Source organism: Taurulus bubalis (genome assembly GCF_910589615.1).
Source record: "Taurulus bubalis genome assembly, chromosome: 12".
Taxonomy (NCBI): Eukaryota; Metazoa; Chordata; class Actinopteri; order Perciformes; family Cottidae; genus Taurulus; species Taurulus bubalis.
In genome coordinates this window covers 20,523,009-20,544,995 of record NC_136600.1, presented here as the reverse complement: position 1 = coordinate 20,544,995, position 21,987 = coordinate 20,523,009, and the positions used below count along the sequence as shown (strand labels likewise).

Here is a 21,987-nt window from a genome sequence, read left to right as displayed (position 1 = left end):
TTGAGAGGTTTATGTAATTGCAATCATGCTGTCATGGCATCTTGGCTTCCTCGGCCAGCTGAAAGCATGCTTCTTGAGCAGCAGTACTGCCCTGGATACACACACACACACACACACGCACACGCGCACACACACACACACACACACACACACACACACACATGCACATGCACACACACACAAACACACTTTGCTAATGCAGTGAGGTTACACTCAGTCTTTAATGAACACAGTGTGCATTTGCTGTCTGGCTTGACTTAACAGCATCTGGTTGAGTTTTTGAGCTAAATGCTATTGCCATTTTTATTTTGCACCCCAAAAAATAGGAGTTCACTATTTTTGTGTTTTGTGAATCATAGAAAAGACAAACCTTGCAAAAACCTTTTGACATATCATATACTACACAGGTGAACGTTACATGCTTGCATGTGCCTCTTTTAGTACATCAAGGCAGAAATGGATCATTCTACCCATGAGAGAGAGAGAGAGAGAGAGAGAGAGAGAAGAAGAGAGAGAGGGAGAAGAAGAGAGAGAGGGAGAGAGAGATCAAGCCTCCATCTGCAGAGAGGGAGTCAGGAGACATGCCTTCTGGCAGGAGCAGGAGAAGACAGCTGTGTTTGGTGTGGTATTTTTAAACGCATCAATGGTGCTCCAATCCCTGCGCCTCGCCTGACCTATTTTTAGCCAGGGCTGGCCATTGTTCTATTTCTGTCACCTGTGGGCCACGCAGTTGTTGATTCACATGCAAATGAAGCTCGCTCCCTCCCCGGCTTCTTGCGTTACTGCCTCGGCGAGGTGCTCAGTTCACGGCTTCCCATAGCAACTCAGCTCAGACACTTTGTCGAGGAGGAAGAAGAAGAAGAAGGAAAAAAGGCACAGACTGCAAAGGAATAGGGATAGAGGCAGATAAGAAGAATACTCTTCTCCTTGAACTGTGTTAGTGTTTGGACCAGATTGAAGCGCGCACGGGAGACTGGCAGCCCTGCAGAGAGAGAGAGAGAGAGCGAGAGAGAGAGAGAGCAGTTAGTGGTTGATCAGAGGAAGGGAGAGCGCTGCCTGCTGCTGTCGCGGTCTCTCCCCTGAGTGGCTGAGGGTGGCTCTTGGTGACAGGAAACGCTGGGCTTGCAATGAGACCTGAGCGCTGAGTGGAGTATGCTGCAGACGATTTACGAGGGCGAGTCAAGTTTCCCCACAACAGAAAGGCGCGTCGGACACCAGCAGTTACCCAACCAGAGCAAGATGCACAACGTGAACAACTCAGGTGATCACACAGCCCGGCGTTTCTTCTCCTTTTGAGGAATCTCGTTTTTTTTATTTTTTACATATCCTCCTTTTCCCTCCCTCTTTGCATTCCAACCTCTGCCTTTTCCTCTGTCTCTGAATCTCTTCCTATATTTCTCTGCTTCTTTTTTTTTTTACATCGCCTGTGCGTCTCTCGCAAACATCCACTCTCTCTCTCTCTCTCTCTCTCTCTCTCTCTCTCTCTCTCTCTCTCTCTCTCTCTCTCTCTCTCTCTCTCTCTCTCGCTCAACTCTTTGCGCTCAACCAGTCTCTCATTCTGTGCGAAAAGAGGAGTCGAAGCCTCTCGGCACAGCAACGTGGTAGGATCAGGCGCTTCTTCCTGAATCAAGGTATTTGCTTTTGTGATGGTAAAACGCTGCTTTGTGAATTGTCTTCCTCAGTGGGATTGTTAACATCATCTGTGTTCAAATAAGCCTCGTAAAGATGTATAAAGTGCCATTTTTCTTATTATATTCAACATGCATAGTGTTTTGTTTTTTTAAACTAAAATTAGAACATGTTTTAACACTATTTGCATGATCTATTTGCCTGAAATGAGTCACTGAACATTGAAAGCGATGTTTTGTTTTTTGAGCTTCCATGTCAGCGTGCACTTTTCAGGGAACAGGAAAAACTGTGACAGAAATACTGAAGGTACAACTGAAAGGTTTCTCTCAGGATATTTACCACAGACATTAAGTGTTCTATTTTTGACCTGAGAATTGAATTGAAGAGGACATGGGTGACATGAGCATGAGTAACATCTATTCACCCAGGATGAGTCACACCTTTTCAGCATGTAGCTATTGATAAAATGAGTAAATTGTCCCTAGAAATGACGTCAGAGTTGAGGCATTGTGTTCTGTGAAAACATTATCATGTGAGTTACTGAGAAGCATGCGCAATGAGAAAATGCTTAATTGACTGAAAAATGTATTATGACCTTTTGAGTATAGTCCCTGCATTATCTACAATTATTCAACATCAAAAGGGGGAAACATCATGTTGAGTAATTCAAACAAAGTGTTAAATGTGCATTTAGATGTTGTAGATTGACTGGTAAGCTGTTAACTGTTTTTGGTGTAAAAAAAAAAGAAGTTAAAAACTCTCCACATAAAAAAAACAACCACAACTCGTAAGCCTGACTTCAGGCAAGCAGAACGGGTGGCTGAAAACATCCAGCGGCAGTGGGCTAAAAACGTGAGGAGATTTAAAAATAAGACGGGGGGATGACAGAGAGATGACACATTCCATCTCTGATCTCTGTCAATAGAGCACGCTATTCGACTATCAGGCTGCAGGAGCAGCAGAAGAGGCTTTCTTCTTCTGCCTTCGCGGCCTGTGAGCCAAACAACAGATAGACCGAGCGCCTGAGTTCGGCTCCTTGCTTATTCTGTGGGTCAGCTATTCTTAGGTGGGTTATTTTCAGCTTATGGCATTAGCCTGCTAAGATTAGGCGTCTGTGCGTTATCATTCCATCTCGGCATGCTCCTGATATATAACAGTGGTTTGGAACAGATATTTATAGAGAATTCTGTCATTTGCCTGTTTAATTTGTTCTTTCCATTTTATAGTATATCATTTGACAGTGACTCACGTTATCTGTCTATAAATGCGACTCCAGAAGGCCTTTGTATGAGTTTACACAATGTCATGTGAGTGCTGTTGGAAGAGGACATGTTGTTTTAAACAGACCTGGGTTTATTATATGCTGTGTATTACTGGTTTTAGGATATGAATATATTGTCACAAATATTATTTAAGAACTGATCCTTGTCAGCAACATATTTTAGTTGTGAGCTGTTTATTAAAGCAAACGTTGTGACATCTTATACGTTACATCGTTGTTGCATTTCAAGTGGAAAATAAAACTAAAGGGCACACTCCTATTTTGATTTTGATTAGTGTCAGTAACATCAATGTTCTGACAAAGACGGTTTTCAGATGAGCTCTCCAACAGTGGAAAACGGATTACAAAATATGCTAAATGTTACGCAAGCGCCCTTTAATAAGGACCTCTCAGGTAATAACACGGCTGCTCTTGTCTCCACCCTGTATCCATTCAGGTTGCCTCACTATGTGTTTTAGAAGTGGTCGCAGTAAAGAGGCCGTGCAAAATAACACAAATGAATATGGTTTCAGTATTGCTTAACAGTTGCTCATTAAACAAATGATTACCTGATTATTTTAAACACAAGGTGAAGAGTGTGTTGAATAGAGAATCCAACTGAATCCAATATGTTTTCTTCTGGTTTTTTTCTTATACCATGTTGTAGAAGACCACAGTTTATGGCTTGTGTTCTATCAGTGACACTAAGGGATGCTTTTCCTCTGGTTGGTGGTTGGAGTGTTTGTTGTTGCTCAGAGCATTAAGGCTATTGACTCCTTGTGATTGATTTATTAAGAATTGTATTGACTGTAGGGTCCACAGAGGATAGGATAATGATACAATCTTGTCACATGGACTTGTTTTTTTCTTAGTTTTTGCGTAGGTAGAGATTTTATATGTGTCGTCTTGTGTGTTGTTTTGTGAGGCGGTATGGCTTGGTGGCAGGACAGCAGACGACTGGACCCCTGGCTCCCCTTAGCGAAAGGCCCGGGTGGTTCAGCTCAGCCCTCTTTCTTTAGCAGATATCCTGCAAGCCGCAGCTCTGGCTCAGCTGCAAGGACGAGCCTGAGTCTTAAAAATAAAGACCTGTTTCTGGCTTTAGACATGCCAGCTGCTCAAAATAACAAGGCACTTAATGAGAGATCCAGCGCCACATTGCAGTCCCAAGCATCAGCTTATTTTTGCCCTCAAACATCGTCTCTATCTCTGTTTCTATTTATACGGTCAGACAGGGAATTTAGATCAGCAACAATCTCCAGTGCACACTGAATGCATGTAACATACAACATGCTCAAAGTGTAAACACAAAGTGGGCCATATGTTTTATTTCATTTATAAAATATACACAATATAAAGATGGTGATCCATGTTCAGTATCACATTGGGTCAATATCCTTTTTACATGGCAATATGTTTGCATATATGATATGGAAACATATCAGCAGTCAGTACTACGGGTGTACGGCACTTTGCATTCTGGGAATGTTTTGGGGGTTGTGCCAGTCTTAATTTGTTTGAGCCAAAAAGCAATTGTGAGAAAAATCTGTGAAAAGCAGGTTACCTAACCGTAACCATATTTCACACTGTAATTGTAGTTCATTTGCTTTCTATTTATTTATTTGATTCAAGTGTTGTTTTTTAACTTCTTGCAAATGTAACTATTTCCAAACAACAACAATATTAGACACTTTATTAGCATCAATTAAATGATCAGATGTTTTCTGGATTAACTTTAGCTTTCACAGTTCATGTTCATTATTATCACCAAAAAACACATCCAAGGAATATTAATGGCAACATAACCTTTGTCACCACAGTTGATCCACACTAAACACAATGTGTTTTGTGGTGCTAAAGCAACTTAAAAAACAAATTGAATAATGTCAGCCTTATTCAGTGGCAGTAAACATTATTTCTAGGTGCAAACTAACTTTTTAGGGGGTAAAAATAGCTGCTTATTTTCAGCATATGTTAATAACTCCTTTCTCAAACTAATTAGCAGTTTATATGCTGTGTCAAACATTGGTCTGCTTATCTTGATAATATTTTACAATAATGATCTATGTATTTCATAGCCCTCACATGTAATCGTAATGCCACTGGCGATGTGTGTCTATTCTTTTTCCGGGGTGGGCTTGTTAATGTGGCCTGAGGCAAAAAAAAGACAGCCATCCAACATCTCAAATTAAGGCTGTGATTGTCACTCTAACCACCACCAAGGCTAATGAGAGGCAGATCGGTTATAGAAATAAACACTTTGGGGACACTGGCGGTGCGACACTGCAGTGGGAGTGTGGTCACAGGCTATGAGTCACCCTATCCCCCCTTGGCAGGCCCTCCACAGGGAGGCATTTGGGCATGGGGCAGGGTGCTTGTTGCTCCCTTGTGCTAAAAACCAAATTGGGACCTGTCATTCATAAATCTCTTGTTTACCAGTGCCTAAAGACACGTCCGTGCACTTTCCACCAATCAGGAAGCACCTCCAAAAAAAAAGCATTCATATTAATGGCGCTGTAGGACCAATGAACATGAGCTTGCAGGCTCTTGTTGGAGATAGATCATCTTAAAAGTGACCCGAAAGTTACATAAATGCAACACTGCGCATTTATTTTTGCCCGTGTTAAATTGAGCAGGCGGCCTCGCAACTGTGACAGTCTTTCGCACATTGTCTATATTAAGATCCTGCTCAGAAAAGCATTTATATTTAGCCCTAGTTACTGGTGGTTCTGTATTCTCCTCTGCCTAAGAAGTATTTTTGTAATATAGAAACAACACATTTGAGTTTCAGGTAGCATTTCACAGTGCATTTGACTGTATGCAACTTTATTTTTGTCGCAGTTGATACATAGATCTAATGTATTCTCTGTGTAAAGTATAGACAGAGACATAATTTGACCTTTTCTCTGTTTCAATCAGCACAGAGAATAATGTCAATCATGCACAGTGTAAGTTGTAAATTATTCATGAGGTAGGGGCTTCAGCGGAGCTTGAACTATGCTCGACTACCTTTAGAACCTTATTTCTTTTCTTCAACATTGTCGGTCCATTCGGTGTCATTTTCCCCGACACAGTGGACAGGCAGTGGACAGGCGGTGGACATGAGTAGAACAGGCACTTGAGGTTGTTGTGGTTTCCTTAAGGGCCATTTCATACAGCCTTGGTTATCAAAGGAGACTTCCGCTTTCACACTCACCCTCTCCTTCTCCCATCCTGTTAAACCACTGTCTAAGATTCCTGGTGGAGGCTCAGCTTGATGTGCTGATCAAAGTGGAGATCCTTAATGCCAGTCACAGTGAGGGTACAGAATGAAATACGAGATTAATTAGATATCTCAGTGGCGAATTCTCCAAGGCAGCAGGTGTTTTTTTGTTGCTATATTTAGGTCCATTAGGCAAAAGTGGTACGAGGGGCTGTCTGACTTTCTGAGCCCTTCAATGGTTCACAGGTTCTCATCATGACCCTGGAACTGCGCCCGCTACAGAAGAGTCCTTTGTCAAGTACTTACAAGCCAAGATTAATATTCCCTGTCAGGAGAGACGGGTCTGTTCTACAGGTGCCTGTTCTCTGCGGCTGCCGAGCCGCTGCCCTCCTCTGTCATTTCATGGGAGCTGTTTTTAGAACACAGGAAAAAAGATTACAGTACGGGAGTCCCCTCTAGCTGTCTCCTCTCTTTGAACATGTTTTAAGACAAGTTATCACTTAGCCACTGAATCTCTGCAGTGTGTGTGTGTGTGTGTGTGTGTGTGTGTGTGTGTGTGTGTGTGTGTGTGTGTGTGTGTGTGTGTGTGTGTGTGTGTGTGTGTGCATGTGTGTATTTTGTAATGCTTTCTATCTGTCCCTCTCTGCTGGGGACTCCTTTCTTATATAAGAGCTGAAAAGCTGATATAATAGTCAACATGTCACATTGCCACTGTAGGCAAGAGATGACATGCAGTGAGACTCGATATCTGCAGGATGGGGAGACATAATTACGTCGCCAGCGTTGCCATGGCAGCGGCAAGTTAGGGTGGCGGATACAAGGGTGTGGGGGTTGTCACAGACCAGGATTGCGCCACTTGCTTTTATGTTTCTATTTATAATCATCACCGCCGCATACACATGGAATGGTAGCAATGAAAAACCGGCTACATGACAAAACAAATGGGCGCCAGTGAGCTTCACAGCATCAGTGAACAGGAGGGCACTTCTTAATTGATGGCTACTGTAGACTGATGCTGCTTTTTTGGCAGGTTTAAACTCCTTTTTATTGGCATTTCATTATAGTTTATGAGGATAAATGCATGACAGGACTGCCACAAGGATATTTATGTGAACATATGAATTGTAACGTGCTAGTTTTTCCCCCGTATGCTTCCAAAGAACAGGTGGTGTAGTAACATTGCTTGTATTTGTTCCCTCAAATGTGACCCTTGAGAAGATTACAGCATTGAATGCACTCAATAAATCTCCCTCCAGCCACTGGAATTTTAAGTAGGTTTGAATATTTCTCTGGTCTCAAAATGGAAGAGACATTATACAGTCCGGACAATGTGTTCCCTTCCTTGAATGTCACATCATGACCAGCATAACTAGCATGTCACTGTGACATTTTTTTATTTACTTACTGATCAAATACAGGCTTAAATAATTATTTTTTAAATATCTGAAACGGTTCAAAGATGTAATTCTGTTGAAAGAAAAAGAAAAATCTTCTTGTCGCAGGGATTCAACTAAATACAGTTGAGCGGTTGAGAACAAGCATTAAAAAAAAGATAAAGAAAAGTAATGTACAATCATCACTAATCATCCTCTGTGGAATAGAGATGAAGTAGCCCTGTCTCCTATGTTCTTAACGGGCAATCGATTTTCTCTGTGGAATAACCTATATATAGAGCTCGGAGACCAAAGGGATGCCCTCTCACTTTGTATCTGGCAATTACTTATAATGGAGGTAGTTGTCAAAGACACAGGCAGTTCTCACAGATGCACACATTGCAGCGTCTGCACTCAAGAACAGAGATGGAAAGATCACAGGAACATGAATTCACAGATGTACGCGGGTTCCAGGCTCAAACTACTTTGCCTTAAATCATTTATGTTAACAAGGGTTGGCTGCACGATTCATCTGGTTGAGACGGCGAGAAGGACTCCCTTTTATTTGTTTATCAAACAGTGGGAAGATAGGATTAACAAAAATACTTTAAAGGACCACTTCAACATTTCGTGCCAAATGTCTATTGAGTCTGTTATACAGCTGCTCCCAGTAGACCATGCTGACGGATGTGATCCCATGTTTGTTTATAGAAACTATTATAATTGCTGGTTTGTGAGGATCATGAGAGTGAAGGCTCCTCATTTCTGACCCTTCTTTTTCTCCTTCTTTTTCTCACATATACTATAAGCAACCACCTCTGGTTGCATGATTTTAATTCATACAGATAAAGGGGCAATTCAAGGACTAACCAATCTCTTTTTCTCTTATTCTCTCCACAGTGGACATTAAGCCAGACCTGCCCTTGGCTGTAGAGTCCTTATCTCCGTTGGACCTGCGTACCGATCTGAGGATGCTAGGGTCAGGCTCTGACCCGGGACTGTGGGAGCGGCAGCTGCAGCAGGAGCTGCTCCTCATTCAGAAGCAGCAGCAGATCCAGAAGCAGATACTAATCAGCGAGTTCCAGAAGCAGCATGAGAAGTTGACCCGTCAGCACCAGGCTCAGCTCCAAGAGCACCTCAAGGTCAGCATTGCACCCAACAGTCGTATGGAGGACAGCACAGCAGTGTACCCAGTGGCTCAGCACAACGGCACAGTGTACAAAACAGGAGAGCACAACATAGCACGGCATTCTGCAGATCAGTAGAAAACATTATAGCTCAGGTCGACCTCACAGAGTGCAGAAAAGAAGAAACAACTCAGCACAGCAAGGCAGGGTGCTGAGCAATACATTACAGAACAGTGTGAGTTTTGTTCTTACAGACGAGTACAGAATAGTCCATCACAGCATAATAGGAACTACAGAAGCGCACATAAGCCACTGTAGTTATAAAAAAACGTATTTGTCAGTGTGTTCTCTTCATGCTGAGTTGAGACCTGCATTTTTCTCAGCTCCAGCACGAACTCCAGGCCATGAAACAGCAGCAGGAACTCGCAGAGAAGGAGCGTCGTCTGGAGCAGCAGCAGCAGCAGCAGCAGCAGCAGCAGCAGCAGCAGCAGAGCCAGCAGGAGAAAGAGCAGGAGAGGAATCGGCGAGAGCAGCATGTTTCCAGCCTGATCCTCAGGGGCAAGGAGCGCTCCAGAGAGGGTAAGAGCTTGACACCGCCATCATCACCATCTCCTTAACATCAGGGGTGGATTTATGTATTTGAGGGCCCTGAGGCCAAGTGAGCATAAGTCCCCAAATTGTAACCTTCGCCCTTTCCAATATTCCATAGAGTGGTATCCACAAATACATATCCATATAACAGCCGGATGTGATTGTGTTACTGTAGCTGAATGCTCCAATCGTATATTCACATTGGTTCATGTACATGTTCAGTTATCATCATTATCACAAGGATAGTAGCCAGCGAGTCATGTGGCAGTTGCAGTATAGAGGATCAATACAGCCTTTGTAGCATATAAGCCATAATGTATGTAGTCATGCAGATATTTTAGATTTTCTTTGCCACGGTTTTGAAATAGCCAGTGGGGAAGCAATTTAGTTTTAATATCCAGCAATATAATAATGATGATGTTGGTGATGATGACATGGTACTTAACCAGTTAATGCAACTGATGACATGCGGTTGGCCAGTGACATTTAAGATTAGAGTTTAGGAGAAAATGTCTTTCAATAGCACAATGAAAATAGCTTCAGATATAGTATTTCATTCCTGTTTCTACCTTATAGCTAATAATAGAGCTATTTCTGACTTTGTCAAGTCAGGTAATTCGAAACTGTGACCTGCAACTGTAACCCTCCAACAGGAAAGGACATCTCTCTGCAGTATCACTTTAGCAGTTGAAACTAATATAGTGCTCTTAAGCCACTAGGGGGAGATCTTCATACATAAATTGTGGCTGCCAGGGGAGCTATTGTAAACTCAATTTGAAGAAGAAAAAGAGGAAGAAAAAGGAATTTATGTACTTTAAGACAGTTTGAATTCCAGTAAATTATTTGTGATACAGGAAAACCAGGTGAGGGAATCTGTTGCAATATGGTTAACGTTTGATTCTTAACAGGCCGTAATGTATCATGAGTCACAGCCCTAGGGTAACCCCAATCCCGTTGGTTCTGTCTTTTGGCCTCACAGGGGCTGTGGCAAGTACCGAGGTGAAGCAGAAACTCCAAGAGTTTCTGCTGAGCAAATCTGCAAAGGACCCTGCAAGCAATGGAGTCAATCATTCTTTCATCCACCACCCAAAACTCTGGTACACGTAAGTACTTTCTGTTGTTTTAGCCTGAAAGAGTGTGGTACAAATACAGATAGTATATGTAAATCACATCATACATTTGATGTATTTTTGTGTGATTAGGTCCTCTCACCACACATCACTGGACCAAAGCTCTCCACCTCTGGGCGGCACATCCCCCACCTGCCAGTATACTCTGCCATCACCCTTAGACGGCAAGGACGACTTCCCCTTGAGAAAGACAGGTTTGCTAATTTACACACACACACACACACACACACACACACATACACACACACACACACACACACACACACACAGCACAGACATAAAAATGCAAATATACATATATGCATACATAAATCTACACAGACCTATTTAAAGAGGTGCGAGCATTAAGATGGCACCTTTCATTAGTATTTTCCATTTACTACGCTGTGTTATAAATATAGTGTGTGTCTTTTTGACCCTTGTCAATCAAGAGGTCAGTGTACCCATGGAGTATTTCCTGAGGTTGCTGATGACCTGCTAATAACGTCAGTTAGGCTCATTATGACCCCAGCCCCTCCTCCGCATTTTTTCCAGGGCTTCAACACAAAAACTTTCACAAAAGGTGACGCAAGCCAGAAAAGTAACTTAATCCTTCCTTATTCCTATTTGGATTACACTAAAGCACACGTGTAATGACACAGTTTAATTGTTCACAAGTTTTAATTAGAGTTATTTGTACTGAAATTACCGTACCATTATTTTAAAGGAACTACATTTGTCCCTATGTTACAATAATAAACCAAATTCCAAGGCCTCTTTTAGCGGTTTAGTGGGTAGTGGGAGAATTAAAGCGGATTAATTTCTCCTGAGTTATAGGCTTTAAACGCTATTTTGAAAAGACACAGGTTCCCACCAAAAAGCAGCTCAGGTTTGTTGGTTTAAAGTTTGAGCAATCCTTTGGGGATGCTTGTATAAATACAAATAATTCCTGCCTCTTGGTTTGCACGAGCACAAGCTTGCAAGCTAAATACTTCATAATTCTGCAATGAGGTCACCAAATGACTTTATGTCCTTTTCCTTTCTGTGTCTCTTTTAATTACATTGGAAAACAATTATACTTGTTGAGTTATTTAACTGCCAGCTTGTCATATTGCATGTTTACACAATTTTAGAGATCAGGCAAAGGAATTATATCTTATAAAATAAAGTCACTGCATGGCAGGACAACATATTAGAAATATAAATAAAAGCTTAGAGAGCTTTTATTTAGTGTAATCTATTTCAATCACACCTTTTCAGAACAGAGAAATGCCTCTCGTAAATATATATTTACATTTCCGAGACATGTCTGTAGAGCCCCCAAGGTAAGGAGTTGCTTGATGAAAATAATAACCAGTTAAAGACAGTTTTCTAAAATAACAGAGTGGTGCCATTGCTTGTATTTGACTGTGAATAAAAAGAGGCAGGTTTAAACAAATAACTGGATGGATACAACATTTTCATCCTTTAATTCATGGTGAAATCATCTCTCCATTTCCGTGCCTGCCTCTCTTGCACTGATAAAACTATTTCTTGCTCTTGAGATTCCTGAATCTATATGTGGTCATTTCCTGCTTAGGCCTTCCTCCCCCACTTCCTGTCTGTCTTTATTAAGGTCCTCTGAGAGCTTGGCACCCGAGGGGGACACACAAAGGTAGTGTTGTTCCCTGAGCCACGAGCTGTCACTGATAGCTGATTGGCAGGTGTTGCAGAGTTAAGACGGGCACAGGCAGGATGAACCTCGACAGGACTGTTTTGTTTGAGCAAAGATAGCTCTCTCAAAACAAAGTGGAGATGACTCGAATGCTCCACGTCAGACTCCCCACTGCTTTATTTGGCCAGAGGGCTGAGCGCCATCTTTTAATGGTTGAGGCTCACAATGAGGTGCATGATGTACATGTAATATATCTTGCTTAACCCTTGGTAGCTTTTTATTATTGAAAAATAGCCTTAATCCATTTTAAGCACACTATGTTTTACTTTCACGTATAGCCACTATAATATTTCAACTATGGATCAGTACGTCCTGTAAATATCCCATTATAGGAACAGTCTGTGCTTTGATATTTCATTTGGGTGTCCCATTAATAGTTATATCATCCTTAAAAACACAGTGCAGCTGTAATGCCCTTGGTTTTTACTTCACCCATTCAAAAAGCAGTTTAAAGAATTTCACATAATTAACTTGTTTACTCGGTATATATCCTCTCTGTTTCGCTTCCAGGGCCCAGAATAGAGTGGACCGAGGGCATGCGATAGTCTGCGGCAAGAATAGTTGCAGCTTAGCAGGAGGAAGTGCAACACCCTTTCTGGTCTTTACCCGGTGACCAAATGTGTTCATTCAGCAGGTGCAGGAAAGGTTTTCAAAAATATTCCCATGAAGGTATAACTGTAAAGCCCAAAGTATATCAAAGTAAATTGTATGTGGAAAACTTATGAGAATATTATCTGATGTTTTAAAGAATAAAAGCATACATTAAATAATTTGATTAGCTTAAAACACAGAAATCCGAGGTGCTAACTTTTAAATGTCAATGTTGTTAAAGGAACAGCAAACACTGACTATTCATTCATGAATCAGAACCATTTATTGCCACGTATGTGTTCACATACAAGGAATTTGTCATGGTGGGTGGTGCATGACATTAAATAATAAACACAGTACAAGAAATGGGAGCATGTTAAATGTACAATGTCAAATTAAAATAAAGTGCACGAGATAACGAACAGATAACAGTACTTTAAACAAGTGAAATGTAAGTGTAATGTGAAAGTGACAAGTGAATTTCAGGACCACTTAAAACCAGAATGTCATAAAAATGCATCGCAGGCTCTTTATGTGCAGAACACACACACACACACACACACACACACACACACACACACACACACACACACACACATTGCCATCTGTCCAGGTCCAGGCTCTAAGCGACACAGTCACTCACAGTGACAGCAGAGTTAACGTGTCTTATTAAGCGGAGATAGCATAACACATTCACTTGCACAGCCACTGGCCCTACAGCACCACTTTCAGATGTAATAAGGTGATTGATTTATGACTCTAGCATATTGGCGCCATTACGGTGTGTTTTCGTTAACTGAGGAGCTGGAGCAGAAGTGACCCAGGTGGTCAGTGGATGTGCTCTGCAGCTGCCATCGTCGCCTCCTGTTGCATCGTGCATCAGCGCATCTTTTTTTCCACGGAGACCAGTGAGAAAGTGTTTGTTCCCGAGGTGCTGTCTGGCGTTCCCGTGGCGACCAATTGGGATGCGTAGCTTGGTGGCAGCAGTGTGTAAAAATAGAAAGCAATCAAGGCAGCCGGGCGTGAAGTAGATTCATACGACTCCCAGCAGCATTTTCTCTCCATTTATCTCTCCTGCCTCTTTTCTTCCTGCCTCGCTCTCTTTCATTCTACCTCACACCCACAGGATTACAGGTCTGTGCCACGTATTAGGGAAGAGGGTTTTGCTGCTTTTGACAAAAGCCAGAAATAGCAGCATCTAGCCCACTCTCCTAGCTGTGCCCCCATCCCCGCTCCCTCTCCTCCTCCCTGCAGTGCTCCCACGTCATAGCCCCACTTCCCTATGGATTGCTGTATGTTGTACGCATCGCAATAGACCTATTTAATTATTGATCAGAACTAAATAATTGAAACAGGTTGGCTATTGTGTAACAGGTTTACGTAACTTTAATACAGCTTTGTGCTCTGGCTTTCAGTCAAAAAAACAGATTTTATTCTGCTAGTTTATTTGAGTGCGTGTGTGTTTAAGGCTAGCTGTGTGATTTCAGGTCCACAGGGTTGATGGGAAGTCCATATGGGACGTATTGACCTAGTGAGTCACTGTCACTGGACGACACAGGCACAAAAGCATTCACTTGCATTCGCATAACAGATGCTTGAATTATTACATATATGTATATATATATATATATATATATATATATATATATATCTATATATATATATATATATATATATATATATATATATATATATATATATATATGCTTTGTATGGATTCAACCTCATTGCAACTCAATGTATTGTTTGCTTTATATAATATGTCATGATTTTAAAAATACCCATTCTGTTTTTTCATTGCAAAGTGGCTATACATTTTGCAAGACACTCATTGGTCTGAATATTGCATCAGCATTTTTATTAACAGTGATGGACTGGATTTGTAAGCATGGATCAGTATTGTGTGTGTGTGTGTGTGTGTGTGTGTGTGTGTGTGTGTGTGTGTGTGTGTGTGTGTGTGTGTGTGTGTGTGTGTGTCTCTCTGTTTTGCATTAGGAGGAAGGGGCGTGTGGAGAGCCTGAAACATCTGCCATGTTTTTGTGTTATTTTAACTGTTGCTACTGTATCAGACTGTGGTCACAGGGCGGCAGGTAGCGGACTATTTCACTTAGAGCCTGTGTGTTGCTCAACCTAATCTAGTCCAGATGAGGTGGAAATGGGCCCAATCCTGACTCATTTAATTTATCTTAAATCATGCTCTGAATTTCACAGAAATTGTTGCGTGAAAACATGTCGAAGCGTGACATTTACTTATTTTTTTAACTGATTTAGAGTCTCCTTATTTCTCTTTTAGTATTCTCTCATTTTTACGATGCCACTATCTTCTTTGATAAGCTTTATTTCCCTCCGGCTGTATAAAAGCAGCACATTGTTTGTCATAGCACACTCACATTATCCAAACAGTGTGAATTAAAACTTACATAATAAATGTCTGCTCCCTATTTTTTAGCCTCTGAGCCCAACCTGAAAGTCCGATCCAGACTGAAGCAGAAGGTAGCAGAGCGGAGGAGCAGCCCGATGCTCAAGAGAAGAGATGGAAACATCATGACTCCATACAAGAAGAGGGCTCTGGAGCTAATGGGTATGTTATATTGCTGGCTATTTGTTTAATTGTCTTTTTCCATGTTACCACATGTGCAGAACATTGTCTACATCCTATTATTCGCTGTTTGAAGCTTTCTCTGAAAACAAAACAAGCCTGTTCTTTAGTGTTATTGTTACATAGCTGCATAATAATCATCCATTTTGAAATTCAGTAGCATACTATGGTCATTGCATTTTTATGTATGAAAGACCATTGTAATCAGGCAGCCATGACCGTACACATTAAACTGTTGTGAGGCCACAGCTGTTATGCCAAGCCTCTGTGTATGTCTGTTGTGGGTAGAGTGTGAGCATGCCTACTGTGTCTAACTCCTTGATGTTTTGTAGACTCTACGCCCACTAACAGTGCCCCTGGCTCCGGCCCCAGCTCTCCCATAGGGGCCTCCAGTGCCTTGGGGGCAGAAAATGGACCCTCCTCTCTGCCTACTACCACAAAAACTGAGGTATGTTTAAAAACCATCAGCACAGCTATTGATTTGCCAAAATATGAAGCAAAAGTGCTGATGTTATTCTGCATGCAAATCATTTGAATATCAAAGCTATATTTATGTCAGGCTACTAAATGCCCTCTTGCTTGCAGCTATAAAAACAGCCAGTTGTCCTCTGTCTGTTACACTCCATTGAAAATGACTCCCCACACTGACATTAAAGAGGCACAGCTTGACCCACATGTCTGATTACCCCAAGTTTGCTTGTGTAAAGATGACACATTAGGTAGTGCAAAAATAACAGTATACATTAATGCTGTACATCTGTTTCTGTCCAACTCTTTTCTTCCAGATGTGCTGTACAATCAGTTTTATGTTTTGCCAAAAAAAAAGAATCTTTGGTTTGGCTGTAAGGTTGCTGTTGGCTTGTCATTGTAGTCCTGTCATTGGCTTGGCGGCATTCCTCTTTTTAGTTATTCGGCGGTGTTTCCCAATAGATTCATGGCTGAGTTACGGAGCAGAGCTCCCCTTGGACCGAGCTCACAAAGCAGACCATTATAGCGGGTGGCAGATATGACACATCTCTGAACAATCTTAACAGCGCAGCTGTGTTTTCCTTAACCGTCGCTGTTTACTCTCCCAGGGATGTCCAGCGACACAGAGCAGGGGGAGACGCCCTGACATTGGGCTGAAGGTTGGGGCTTGGGGAGAGTTTAAATGATATCCCAGGCACTAGTAGCCAAAGACACCCACATGCTAACAACACAAACACACTTTATTGCTATTGTATCAGCCCAAGCTAAAAGTCATTGGTGGATGGTGGGGCTGCCCGTAGACCTCATGCCTGTTGCAAAAGCAAGGCCTGTTTGTGCAACGTTACATTAGGTATCCTTTTTCAGAGGGAACGGGTCCCCTGGGTCAAATATGGGCCGGATATCCACATACAGGTCACTGAGTACTGGTAGGGGTTGGAAGGATAAACATGGCTGTTCCAAAACCACATGCTGGTGCGCTGCTCTGCTGGGTACAGGAAGTATGCCCCACTGCTGATGTTCTCTGAGAGGTTAGACTGAGGGTGGGGACCATGGAGGCAGGCTGATTGGGGGCTGAAATAACTCAGGGTGGAGCGGTAGATTTAGAGGTTTGCAATGTTTTATAATCACATTTCAACCTCACTGGTGCCATTCTGTGAAGCTCCAGGAAGCCTTTGCTGCCTGCCACTCCTTTATATCTAATAAAAAAACTCATACTTTTCCTTCTGGAGCAAAGAGGGCTGTTGTTCTTCATAGTGCATTAACGTTTATGCCACTGCTCATGTTGCCTTTTTGAAATTGTCCAGAGTGGGATTTCTAAATCTGTCGCCTTCTCCTAAATCTCTCTGTCTTTCCTCTGTGTTTTTGATGTAGAGATGGCCTTCACAGCCGAGATTATTCCGACCTGAGGGCTCTGTGTCGATGCTGAGCTTACACACTTCTCCCTCTTTACCCAACATCTCCTTGGGGCTTTCAACTGCATCCTCACCCATTAGTGTGAGTACATATTCTGTATTTAATATCCTTAGGTAACCTTGTTTGTTTCTCATTAAATATAATATTGCTTCATCCACCAGTTGTGTGGTTCAGTGGTGACAAGTTTTTCTGCTCAGTCTGAGTTGTAAAACCTGCCATCAGTGGCTGTCTGAGTTCTCTGTGCGACCACAGGTCACTGACCTCTGACCCCAAATGATTTTATCACCCTAAGAAAAATATTGTTCTGCAGTGTCTTGTGTCAGGCTTGCTCTTATCTTCCCCTATTACCTCATTTATCACAGCTTTTAAAAAGGCCAAGTCCATTCAAGTGCAACTCCTGATAACACAGCACATGATATATCATCTTTTAGCTGTGTGGCACATTCCACAGAGGCCTGTTCATCAGCTGCAGGAACCTCTTTCCATCGATGGCCTTTGATTTCATCATTGCCGGATTTGCAGCCACAAGAATACTTTGCATTCACAAAACAAAACAGTTGATAGTATGGAATTTGGCTTGTTCAAATGAAATGTTATATTTCCTTCAAATGCTTATAAGTCACAAACAAACCTAATGCACAGCATAGGTAGTGTGAATTAAATATCCACCATTACTTTATCATCTTTGATTTTTCTCTCAGGCCGCCATGGGGTTGGGGGACAGATCGACAGAAGTTAAGCACGGGCTGCCCGGGCACCTGCTGGGTCCCGTGCCTCTTCAGACGGGCCTCGAGTCCAAAGTGAGCCCCAGTCACCAGGCCCTCCTCCAACATCTCCTGCAGAAGGAGCAGATGAGGCAGCAGAAGATGCTCTCCTCTGGTTAGACTGCATTATTTGATGTTATACATTAAATTACATTACGTTGCACTAAACTACATATTGGTATGCAATACATTAAAAGCAGTGTACAATATGACATTAAAAGAAGCCTAATAGTAGTTCTGATTGTTTTGTTTTTGAAGGCCAGGTCACCATGTCATCCCACCCTCAGTCCCCTCTGGCCATGAAGGATCGCCCCTCCAGCAGTCGGCCGAAACTACCAAAACACCGACCCTTGAACCGGACTCAGTCAGCGCCGCTGCCTCAGAACACACTGGCCCAACTTGTCATCCAGCAGCAACACCAGCACTTCCTGGAGAAACAGAAACAGTACCAGCAGCAGATCCATATAAATAAGGTATTGTGCTGGGTATCAATATTCAAATCACGGAGGAGGATTTTGACTTTTAGATTGGTTTTCACAGCCTTTCCTAGGTCTCGGGAGGTATTTTACTGCAGGGAGTATGATTTAATCATTTTAAGCACACAAATGCTGATCTGTTTATAGCATTTTGTAAAAGCATCTGTGGTATCTCAGTGTTAGAGACCTGGGCTGTTGTCTGTTCTTCCCTGGAATCCTGGTGTTATTTCTGCGAAAGCAAAGAACTTCTGCCTGACTTCAAATGGGGAAGAAATGCTTCCCCTGCACTAATTCTGTTATCATAGCTTAAGGCATCAGTGCTGTTCACATGCTAACTCTGTGAAATTCAATTCAGCTAAGTTCAAATGAACGAAAAAAAGTGCCCAGAATACATTTTGTTCCTCTGTGGCAATATTTGTGTTTCTGCTAGCTGGCCGAGGTGACCTCGCTATACACAGAGTGTAATTATTCTGGTGAGGGACGTGTGTGAGGTGGCGGACACTGTGAAAGGCAGCATTGTGTGAGCTCACATACTGATGTGTCCCAACGCTGGGACCTGAAAGAGCCTTGGGAACCATAGAGCAACTCTTACCTAGAAGTCATAAAAAAGCACAAAGCACCACAAGCACGTATTGAGGAGTACAGCTACTTTTACTGTAACGAACCATTTCAGTCGGATTTCCTCTGTAAAACGAAAAATTATAATGAAATTAGTTTTAATATCAGCTGTAATTATTGAAAATACCCACTGAAGGTGATTTGATTTGAACAGAGCTTTGGAATAATTGCGACATCTTGTCTAGCTACGCGTAAGCATGCCCTGCTCTCGTTACTCGGGCCAATGAGATCGCAAGTAAAGCCTCTTTAAGTGGAGGTTATAAATGGCCACTAATCAGGGATGAGCCCTCCGTGTTTATTGAGAGGGATCTCCGAAACATTGCCCTAATTAATTTCCGAGCAGAAGCTGGTCTACGGTTGTTTTTAAACGTCCTTCAGTGCCTCTAACAGTAGGGGGCACTAATGGAAATTTACAAGAGCTTAGGGATTTTAGGAAGTGGTATGGACAAGTGTTTACTAATGCCAAGCTAAGGAGGCTAATTCGTATAGCTGAAAGGATATTTATATAAGGCCTACATGCTGTAGACAGTAATGTTGTCGGCTAACAGCTGGGGTAGGCGCTCCAGCTCTTAGAGCCCTCTTGTGGCAGACTAATCAAATCATAGCACCATTACATTAGTTCTGATTTAGCAAAGCTGTGAGACACTGAAACATCCCTCTGCAGAGAGTTCCTGTGTCCGGCTGAATTTCAACTCGCATGCTCCCTGAACCTGGTAACAAATAGTTATTTGGCTCTATCTCCCTCTTTAAAATTGATTTTATTTTTTTCAAACGCTCACAGTTTTGGCTGGTGTAGCGCACACAGTATATTTTACCTGTTTCCCTCACAGTTAGTTTTCTCAAAATCAAGATAGTTGAAAAAAAGCTCAGAATTATGAAATGGCTATGAATAGGCCAACTGTTCTGCTTATCTTTGGCTGTATTTGCATGCCTAATGTTGAGAAATCTCATTGGATATTCTTTTTGCTTTGCTCTGATGAATACTTGATTTGCTAAATATATTTGTCTGCGGGATATCATCACTAATGTGGAGCCAATGTGTTTTGCAGCTGCTGTCGAAGTCCATTGAGCAGTTACGTCAGCCCAGCGCACACCTGCAGGAATCGGAAGAAGAGCAGGAGGAGCAGCACAGAGAGCTGACAGAGAGCATGCAGGAGGACAGGCTGCCCCCTGGAGGAGTCATCCGGAAGCACACGCTGAGCAGCAGCAGCAGCAACGGCTCGAGCGGCGAGCTTCCCGACGCTCACTACGGGGTCATCAGGGTCAAGGAGGAGCCGGCTGATAGCGAAGATGAGGCCCTGACCAATCCGGGCTTAGAGCCAGAGCAGAGCACCTATCTCCACCAGGTCAAAGGACGACTGGTGATAAGAGCCATGATCTGAGAAGGGAAGAGGATGAGATCACACACTTGCAACATTCGCAGATAAACAAGTCTCTACAAAGATGTGCATCTACATCCCTGCAGTTTACACACACACACACACACACACACACACACACACACACACACACACACACACACACACACACATACCAACACACACATACAGTATACACACACAGCAGCCATTGCACAGTAGGCCAGATCTCTCTGTCATGACATATGACCCCTTTTCACTCAGCTGCAGCCCACTCTAAGACTCTGTTTGTGGTCTTTGTGTAGTGATCTCTGTAAAATATGTACGTTTCACTTTTGTGTATATAATATGAAGACAATTTAGACCGTTCTTTTTAAGAGCTGCTTTGATCTTAGAGTCTGCTCAGCTGACAAAAAGCTGTATGTACAAATACTGTGGATCTAGCATCAACGATGATTTCTAGAGGGAATGTTAAACAGCTGTACAGCTTTGAAGAGCCAATCTATGTCCCCGATGTGTACATTTTTGCCATTTGCCAACATTTGAATGCTCTTCTATCCACTTTGAGAGTTATCATAGAGTTTAAGGAAATTGACACACTACACACTCGCTCTTCTCAAATATCTGTTGCGATCTTCCACGTTAAGTGGCCTCTGAACTGAAACAGTAATGAACATCTTCTTAGAGAGAATGTATACTTAAATCCTGAGGACTCTTCCTTAGGGCAGACTTTTGCGCTAAGAGCGATATTGCCATTGGAATATGGTCCACTGCTCATATTGAAATTTGAAGGATAAAGCACTAAATCTCCGCTTGGGTGTGCAGGCATCTCCGAACACACCCGTGTCTCCATGCCTCTCTCTCTCTCTCTCTCTCTCTCTCTCTTTCTCTCTCTCTCTCTCTCGGAGCGGTCCCAGAGCCAGGGCTCTGTGTTAAGCCGAGCTCTCCTCCCTCCGGGTCCAAATCAAAGCTCGGCGGGTTCCTGCCCAGCTTTCAGCAGAGGAGTCAGACAGAGAGAAAGAGAGAGAGAGAGAGAGGGCCGGGCAGGAAATGCCTTCTAGAAGCCAGGAGTTGGAGTGATTCATGTGTGCAGGAATGTTGAGAGAGGAGGACCTAGGGTTTGAGGAGTCCAAGGGGCCAGGCTTGAGAATTGATTTACTGTCAAGGCGAATTACAAAGTGAGTGGGGATATGGTTAAGGGAGTCCCTTTTTAAAGGGAATCGCTTCCTACGTATTCCCTCGTGGCATGCTTACCTCAACATGCAGGTTTGATGTTACCTCAATTAAAAAAAAAAAAACGACAGGACCTTGCTTCTTCTTTTTCTTTATTTTCGAGCCTGTTTTCCCCTGAAAGTGCCCATTGCGACATGTATAGTCCGTCTTAAAGTGATGAATCAAATGTATTGCATAGTCGTAAACCTTCCTGTTTCATTTGTACCGTCGACTAAATGTAAAAGAAATGCTAGTATGAGGTTCTGTGTTTGGTTTCATGTGAAAATCAAAACTGTCTAATGTCTAATACTGTACATTCAGATTGTCCGGTTTTAATGTTTTTAGTATAAGTAAACGCAATCAGAACAATGTGAGTCCTGTTGTCTTGTTGAGAACCCCTTTGCTGCCATGGGGGGTTTTGGGGGGTGGAGGGGGGGTTTGGGTTATCCTGTGGTCTGTTCATAGCAGTTTGCATTTATTCTCTT

General features: G+C 42.5%; 1 protein-coding gene across 1 annotated transcript; it reads left to right on the top strand.

The window, feature by feature from the left end:
* Positions 1–1,152: 1,152 nt before the first annotated feature.
* Positions 1,153–20,442, top strand: hdac9b (histone deacetylase 9b; the record flags this gene model as incomplete). Its single annotated transcript, XM_079226992.1, has 11 exons — positions 1,153–1,261; positions 8,363–8,604; positions 8,973–9,168; positions 10,160–10,283; positions 10,383–10,504; positions 15,044–15,175; positions 15,526–15,641; positions 17,033–17,155; positions 17,776–17,953; positions 18,097–18,311; positions 19,982–20,442. The coding sequence occupies 11 exons, from the start codon at positions 1,153–1,155 to the stop codon at positions 20,312–20,314; spliced, it is 1,890 nt and encodes a 629-aa protein (XP_079083118.1). The 3' UTR covers positions 20,315–20,442.
* Positions 20,443–21,987: the final 1,545 nt, after the last annotated feature.